This window comes from Podarcis erhardii (assembly GCF_964252035.2).
Source record: "Podarcis erhardii genome assembly, chromosome: 4".
NCBI classification, from domain to species: Eukaryota; Metazoa; Chordata; class Lepidosauria; order Squamata; family Lacertidae; genus Podarcis; species Podarcis erhardii.
In genome coordinates, this window is record NC_138508.1 from 17,890,790 (window position 1) to 17,899,618 (window position 8,829).

At 47.4% G+C, this 8,829-nt stretch overlaps 1 protein-coding gene across 2 annotated transcripts in view; it reads left to right on the forward strand.

Annotated features, from left to right (window-relative positions):
- DEUP1 (deuterosome assembly protein 1) overlaps positions 1–7,984 on the forward strand; it is a 64,176-nt gene extending 56,192 nt beyond the window's left edge. For both annotated transcript variants that reach the window (XM_081860402.1, XM_081860403.1), the window contains exons 12-13: positions 914–1,202; positions 7,556–7,984. In XM_081860402.1, coding sequence (XP_081716528.1) covers positions 914–1,202; positions 7,556–7,729 — 463 coding nt within the window. In that variant the 3' untranslated portion in view covers positions 7,730–7,984. The remainder of the gene's footprint in view (positions 1–913; positions 1,203–7,555) is intronic.
- The last annotated feature ends 845 nt before the right edge of the window (positions 7,985–8,829 follow it).

The following is an 8,829-nucleotide window of genomic DNA, read 5'->3' on the forward strand; positions in this document are numbered from 1 at the left end:
AAAATGGGCTGTGAATACTTTGGCCTTCCAATGGCCTTTCCATTCAAATGTATGGTCAGCATCTTGCATATGCAATGAAAACGTTGGACTGCAAATTGTGGGAATGTTCAGGGTTGCAGGAGAGGATATATTGTCTGATAATAGCCTTTCCAGCTTGTGTTAACAAGTTCACAATTTAGCAGAGTAACATTCCCCCTTTTAAACTTGCAGCGGATGCGTTTGCTCAGGCTCGCTAAAGCCTCTATAATAACTGTTCTGGTATTTTCCCTTTATTCCCTCATAAAAGATAAGACACGACACAGACTTCCATAAAAGTATAAAAAGAGTTTACTCACATATCATTCTGTTCACAACAGGATCCCAAAAGGCAGACTTAGCTTAGAAAAGTAACATACACCTAGAATCTATCTCATAAGAAAACACTCCCTTTGTCCTCTCTTGGCTGGAGCCAAGAGAGCATCTTTGGCTAAGCAGATGTTGCTTCTTCAATGCATGTAGTGAGAGAGAGAGAGAGAGCACGCGCTGCCCTGCCCTGTGCTTTTGTCATTACCTGCACAGGTGAGGCCACACCCACCTCTAGTCACATGCAGCAGAAGTCTGTCCCAGCCCAGAAGGAAACAGGAAGTTTACCTGCTGGCTGGACAAACATTCCTCCCCATGTGTAAACACGTTCACTCTAGGAATGTTGTACTTCTACTTGACTGCTCTTGTTTTTCACATCCCACACAAATTTGGCAAAAGTCAAGCCAAATTTCAAAGCTGAATGTTTCTTCTGCCCTCTATCCCAAAAGGAGGCCTCACTCTGAGTTCTGTAAAGCCACATTCCATGAGACATTTTGGAAAAGACTCTTTCATATTAGCAAATATTTCCTGGCAATAAACCAGCTTGTAAACCTTTTAATTCGTCTTTTAGACCTGTGCAGAATGAAAGCGAATGGGCACCGCAACCTGCAGCTTACGAAAACTTCGGACACTACAGGACGGAGGTTCCTGCCTGGCAGGGCCAAGGCGACATTGTCAGCGTCGAGAGCAGCTGCACGTTGCCTCTTCAAAGACCAAGCAGAACCCGAGAACCCACAGCAGATGGCAGGTCTCCATCACCTCGAGAGGCGTATCCAGCACGTTACAGCAGCTGCCTCCCTGAAAAGAACAAGTCTGAGACGTTACTGAGCCAAATCTATGTTACAGATGAAATCCGGATGGTAAGGATCTCCAGATCTTGTTTTGTAAGAGAAACACTGGGTTGCATCTACAACTTGGGCGAGTGGAAGGTTGCTGTGCAATCGAGCTTTCTTGCCATTCTTCATGGTCCTCTGAAAAGTCTCTCCTGAGGATCTTCAGGAAAAGTTTGAAGGGAGCAGAGTAGAGATGGGGGTGAATCAGACTCAGACAGCTTGTGCAAAGGAAGCATCCCTCATTCTCTTAGATTCAGGCAGATGGCATGGGCAGCTCAGAAGGGCCCTCGCAAAAACGCATGCAATGGTAAAGGCCTGGCTGGAAAGCTTAAAGCCCACTGCCACTACGCGGGAGACGGATAGAAGAAAAGGAAATATGAATTGGCCCTGCCCTGTAGCTTGACCAATTGCAGCTGGGGGCAGCTAGGAGCTAGGTAGAGTCAGAGATCTAAAAAAAATAAATGTGTAGACTTGCACACGATGGCCAGCTTCCGTTTTGACTTGTTCGTTTGGGTTTTCTCAGAAGTACGTATAATAATAACAATTATAATAATTTCTTATTTATACTCCACCCATCTGGCTGAGTCTCCCCAGCCAATCTGGGCATCTCCCAATCAAATGTTAAAAACAGTACAGCATTAAATATTAAAAACTTCCCTGAACAGGGCTGCCTTCAGATGTCTCTTAAAGATAGGATAGTTGCTTATTTCCTTCACATCTGAAGGGAGGGTGTTCCACAGGGAACTACTGAGCCACTACTGAGAAGGCCCTCTGTCTGGTTCCCTGTAACCTCACTTCTCGCAATGAGGGAACCGCCAGAAGGCCATTGGCGCCGGATCTCAGTGTCCGGGCTGAATGATGGGGGTGGAGACGCTCCTTCAGGTATACAGGACCAAGGCCGTTTAGGGCTTTAAAGGTCAACACCAACACTTTGAATTGTGCTCGGAAATGTACTGGGAGTCAATGCAGATCTCTCAGGACAGGTGTTATGTGGTCCCAGCAGCCACTCCCAGTCACCAGTCTAGCTGCCGCACTCTGGATTAATTGCAGTTTCCTGGTCACCTTCAAAGGTAGCCCCACATACAGTGCATTGCAGTAGTCCAAGCGGGAGATAACTAGAGCATGCACCACTCTGGCAAGACAGTCTGCGGGCAGGTAGGGTCTCAGCCTGCGTACCAGGTGGAGCTGGTAAACAGCCACCCTGGACACAGAATTAACCTGTGCCTCCATGGACAGCTGTGAGTCCAAAATGACTCCCAGGCTGCGCACCTGGTCCTTCAGGGGCACAGTTACCCCATTCAGGACTAGGGAATCCCCCACAACCGCCCACCCCTGTCCCCCCAAAACAGTGCTTTTGCCTTGTCAGTATTCAACCTCAATCTGTTAGCCACCATCCATCCTCCAACCGCCTCCAGGCACTCACACAGGACCTTCACTGCCTTCACTGGTTCTGATTTAAAGGAGAGGTAGAGCTGGGTATCATCCGCATACTGATGAACACCCAGTCCATGAACACGGAAAGACAAGAAGTGGGCAGGGAGTACGGCGGCCTGCAATGGCGCCCACCTGAGAGGTGCTGGAACTGCGCTCCAGCGTCCTCTGGCTGAAAATAAGCTCTGCACCCCACCAGGTGAGATTGCAGCATAAGGCAAGGTTAGCTTCTATTGCACATTGGCTTCAGCCATCTTGCCCATCTGTGCTACAGATCCTCGGGGGCTGCTTGACCCTCGGAGTTCTGGCGTACGGAAAACGCCACAGACTTTGAGGCTGTATCCAGCGCAAAACTACCGCCCCGCATCACAGTCCTAATCACCGGCATGTCTCAGCCCCCAACCTTGCAGGACTTTTATTTCCACAAGCACCTGGGTATTAAAAAGCAGGTCAACAGTTCGAATCCCCGCGACGGGGTAAGCTTCCATTGCTCGGTCCCTGCTCCTGCCAACCTAGCAGTTCGAAAGCGCAAAGTGCAAGTAGATAAATAGGTACCACTCTGGCGGGAAGGTAAACGGCATTTCCATGCGTTGCTCTGGTTCGCCAGAAGCAGCTTAGTCATGCTGGCCACATGACCTGGAAGCTGCACACTGGCTCCCTCAGCCAATAAATTGAGATGAGCGCCGCAACCCCAGAGTCGGCCACAACTGGACCTAATGGTCAGGGGTCCCTTTACCTTTACCTTAGAATTCATGTGGTGGGTGCAGGGATATGAGCTTTAATTGATTTAATTGGCAAGTGAAGGTTTAGTCACAAACTAGATTTGCATCACCCCTTACGCTACTCTGACTCCTTCCTTGGTTTGCCAAATTTGATTTGAAATAAACAAACAAATTTGGTACGCAAAACTGTTGGAATGAGAACGATGATGCTGTTCAGCTGTAAAAACCGCACCTTTCGTAATGCTGATGCCACTTGAATTTGAACCCCGAGCCAATTGGGCAGGAGAGAGGAGAGGAGAGGAGAGGAGAGGAGAGGAGAGGAGAGGAGAGGAGAGGAGAGGAGAGGAAAGCCCCATTGCACTAGTGGGACTTATTGGCCTGGCTCCTCCTCGTGCTACTATTTTGTTGAATCCAGCCTTATGAATGGAAGCACCTTCAAGTCTCACAAATATATTTGCTTCCCTTGGTCTCCGGATCGCTCTCAACAAAAGTATTTTGTTGGAAGAGGGGTCAAGTGCTATGAAAAAACTTGTGTGGTGATTAACCTGTAATTGGGCATCGCTTGATGCTGCAATCAAAAAACAATTAATATGTGTGTGTGAACAAGCACTTACTTAGCTTCGAAACCTTTAAAACAGCGCACAAGGTATGAACAAGATTCTTGAAGAAGTGCGGGGCGTCCTGTGTCTACTTGACCCTCGCTTTGTGAAAATAGCTCAGTAGTGAACACTTCCCTTAGAGAAGGCTTCCTTCCTTTGGTACTGAAGTAAAGTGTAGTGCAGCTTTTATGGGAAATAATAATAGGAAGGCTCTGATTTGAACTGTTACCTGTTGGCAAATTGTGTGTGTGTGTGTGTGTGTGTGTGTGTGTGTGTGTGTGTGTGTGTGTTTTGCAACTTAGTTCTGGGTTTCTGGGTAAAACCGATTATCAGGAACTCGTCCTCTCTGGCTTTGGACTGCAATTGTTTTGGTTACCCTTGTCCATGACTTGTGCTAGGACAGAGGGAGTGTGATCCTGTTGATTTTCCTTGCCATCTCGGTAGTGTTTAGCCACCATTAACTGTGGTGCATTTCTGGGATGCCTTGGTAGGTGTGGCTATTAGGAGCACCATCTCAAGTTGGTTCTGTGAGGTAGGACCCAGAAGGACTTTGCTGCTCTTTCCTTTGGCTTGCGGCCTCTGGAGTTTTTCTCTTTTCTTCCCATGCTGCTTAGCAGCTGTTCAGAGATTTGGCTGCGTATGTAAATGATACCCAGCTCAATCATTTCCTTCTGAACACGGGGAGGTAATGGAGCCCTTAAATGCTGTCTGTCGGCCGCAAAGGACTGGATGGGACAGAACAAATTGAAACTTAATCCAGACAAGCTGGAAATGCTGTTGGTGGATGGATGATCTGACTCAGAGTTAGGTGTGCAGCCTGTGAGGAAGTTTGGTCTCTTGTCCTCCATTATGCTTTAGCCGAGAAGACAGGTCCTTTCTTAAATACACAAGTGCCAGGGCCGTCTTACCCATAGAGGCTAGTGGCGCAGGGCACCAGGGTTCCAAGTTCTGGACGGCGCCAGGGAAGAGGCGGAAGCTGGACGCAGTACCTCCCTGCATCAGCTCGCCTCCCTTGCCCATCTCCGCCATGCCGCGCTGAAGCAGAGGTGTGCCCGGAGCCTCCATCTGCCGTGCCCACCATGGCACGAAATGGCCAGCTGAGCCGGGAGCCACCGCGTCCAGCCTCTGCCTCTTCCCCGCCGGAGGAGCTGCCCTCCAACCGCTGCCTGCCTCCTCCAGCCCCGCAAAGCCGGGCGCATCACTGGCAGCGCCGTTGAAATATACTCGGAGTCAAGAGTGGATTTCATGCTCTTTATTCAGCTCATAGTGGTGAGGAGGAATGAATGTTTCCCCAAAATATCTGCTTTATATACATTATTTACACAATGGGCTGCACGTGATTGGCTAATTCCGGGATTTTCCTGTAGGCCAATCAGGTTGTGGATTCACTTCCACCTGGAGCTGGATTGGGTGGCTCCTGCAGACCAATCATACTGCTGCATTTTGGATCCTATTCAATTCAGTACAACTCTGGGAAACTGGGGGGGAGGGCGCAGGAGGGATCTTTGCACCATGGCGCCAGATATGCTTAAGACGGCCCTGACAAGTGCCTAATTAAATTCTGATTAGCAAGGAGATAGAGAAACCTGGCAGGGAATTACACCCTCGGCAGCCATCTTTTCCTGTTCCCAGGAGTTGTCTGCCATCTCCTCACCAGCAGCCTATAAAAAAGGTGTCAAGCTGACCATCTTGACCTGAGAGATGGTTGGCAGGACATGGCCACGTGTCAATCAAGACCCACCTGGGTCAGGGGCTCTTTAGAAGGTTACTCTTTTGAGGCAGTTCTTGTTCCTCTTGATCCCATCTAACCTGCAACTGATTTCTGAAGCTGCCAGGACCAGAAGTGACCGTGTGTTTAGCAATGTTAGTTTGGATCAAGTGAAGTGTTAGTTAGACCTATAATGTTTTATTTCAGGTTTGAGCCGTGCCCTTGCTATTTCTCTCCCCTCTTTCTATTTACACGTCCTCCTTTTGAATAAAATCCTTAAATCGGCTTTCTGGGCTGTACTGGCTTCAGGGGCTGGCCATGTGGTTTAGGCTGCCGGGTCTACGCTGCTGGGAGAGCGGAGTGTAGATGGGCTGAAGTTGCCAAACCAGAGGTTTGGATTCTGCTGCTTGTTCCCCTACTCTTGAGGAGATCAAGTGGCGGCAGCAGCAGCAGAGAGAGGACAAAGCCCTACAGGGTTAGCTGACCTGACTTTTTAGGATGTGATATCACTGCTCCTAAAATATCAGGTTCACAGCTTTGGGAGTCCTCCCTGATGTGGCTGCATGTGCAGCTGACATCAGTGGTGAGAGGTACGCTTTTCTTTCCAAGCTTTGGTTGGTACGCTAGCTACAACAACCCTTCCTGCCTAAGCCACAACCACACCACTTTGGTTCATGCCATAATCACACACACACACACACACACACACACACGGGAACTGCCCTTGAAAACTGTTCAGAAACTTCTCAGGTTTCATTCAGTGTGTTGGTTTTAACCTTTAAAACCTTAAATTTCCCCAAGGGCTGCCTCTTTTGATATGTTCCTCCCCACACACGCCTTTCAAAAATCTAAGGCCTTGCTCCAGATCGCTTGGGTAAATGAGATTCAGCATACACCTGCTGCCTTTTTGACGGTGGCCTACTTTGTGGAACGCCCTCTCCTGCGAAACTGATCTGTCCAAAGCATGTCGTTCTTTTCAGGATCTGGCCCAAACGTAGTTGTTCCAGGAGGATTTTAGTTGATTGATCTCTTAGCTATGCTATTTTAGTGCTGTACCTCCATGCTTGCTATTTTGTGATATAGGATTTTTTTTTTTAATGGACATGTTTTTATGTGGTAAAGGTAAAGGGACCCCTGACCATTAGGTCCAGTTGTGGCCGACTCTGGGGTTGCGGCACTCATCTTGCTTTATTGGCCAAGGGAGCCGGCGTACAGCTTCCGGGTCATGTGGCCAGCATGAACAAGCCGCTTCTGGCGAACCAGAGCAGCGCACGGAAACGCCATTTACCTTCTCGCCGGAGCAGTACCTATTTATCTACTTGCACTTTGACGTGCTTTCGAACTCCTAGGTTGGCAGGAGCAGGGACTGAGCAACGGGAGCTCACCCCGTGGCAGGGATTCGAACCGCCGACCTTCTGATCAGCAAGTCCTAGGCTATGTGGTTTAACCCGCGTACATGACCCTTTATACTCTAAGCCGCATTAAGTTAGCTTATGAAAAACATGGTGATGCATATGGTTTTAAGACAAATGCAGAGATTGGATAAATACCTCTTTGGAATAAGAAACACAAAAATCAAGACTTAAAATTTAAGATGTGAAATGAGGCAGAGATTCAGTAATGTTAAAATACTGGTTTTCATGCGCTTTTGTAGTAAGGAACCTTAAATAAGGGATCCGTCCCAGCATGGTTATTGTAGTTTTTCTTCTTCCAATTTGAAGGCAGTGGCGTCCCGATATAGACACGGACTTATCCCAGCGGGATGTAATACCACTGGCTGGGCTAAGTACTCTGTGGAACAGAATGTGCAAAAGAAGGAGAGATTGTTTCACCAGTGCAATATTGTCAGTGTGAAAGCTAATAAGAAAAGCTGGCTAATTATACCCCGTCCTAATTGTGCCAATTCTTTGTGTCGTTCAGGCTTCCCCAGAGACTCCATTTGCTGCGACGGTGACAGAGAAGTTCCTACAGGAGGAGGAGAAGCGAGCGAGAGATTTTGAGCAGGTTTTAAACTCTCACATTGAAGAGCTGCAGAGGCAGTCGGAGAACACCATAAAGAAGTACATCGCTTTCAAGCAAAGCAGGCACAGATGAGCCTGGAAAAAAAGGAAGTCTAAAATGAAGTGACAATCCCAGAATAAATAATCAGCTGCTGCTTTATAAAAGGGGGAAAGGGGGAAAAGAATTGCCTTTATGCAAACAAGTGTTTGTAATGTGAGATTTTGTATATACTTCGACTGTGGATTTCATTTCAACATGAATTTGGAATATTGTGTATTGCAGAGTGTATGAGATCTTAAAAGAAAAAGAAACCTGGAAATTAAATATGAAAACTTTTTAACCTTTAAATGCATACCAGATGTCCATATCATTACGGAAAAATCTAGGCGTGAGGCTGCTCAGTCACCCAGCTTGTCGGGCTCCTGCGGAATAAAGGAAGGATTCCAGCCACAACCGGAGCAAATAGCTGTAGACCAAAGTTTATTCCGCAATAGGTTCAAAGAGGAAATTTGAGCCCCGAGGATGGGGTGACAAAGACTTTTAAAACTTTCCCACCATATCCCAGAATACAGTTCGTACAGCATCATTGCTACATCACTGACATGTCACAAAAGGGGAGGGGTAGACAGGGGTTACACTAGTTTAACCTTGGCAAACATTTCTTGGTACAAGATTAGCATAAACAGACATGTCAGGGCAAGACCCAGGTATAAGATTAGCATAGGCAAACACCTCTGAAGTCCCACCACCCAAAGTACAATAGAACTTCCTTTGCATGTCTGGACCCCTTGGCAAGTCTGGTGATGGGATTAGGCTTTCCATGGCCAACAATCAGTTCAGGAAGTGTCACCTCTGGGAACTTCCTGGAGTCCTTTTTCAAGGGGAAAATAGCTTTGGAATGGAGGAAACTGGCAAAGGAGTTGATTTTATATTATTTTTAAAGCTAGGTAACTTCCCTGAGCTGTCAAGTTGAAAGGATACATTCAGGCATAGTATTTGTAACATTTAACTTTAAAGATGTGGGCCCCCTCCCGTAATTTCCGTAACAATATATTGAACTTTTATTTAAGATGCACCCTGTTCACAAACCCAGCCAACTGCAGCAGATGCTAAAATATAATAATTCAAGAGGGTCCCAGACCTCCTCCCTCACCTTGGATTCTGTCTGTCCTTCACTGCACCGTAAAGCAAAT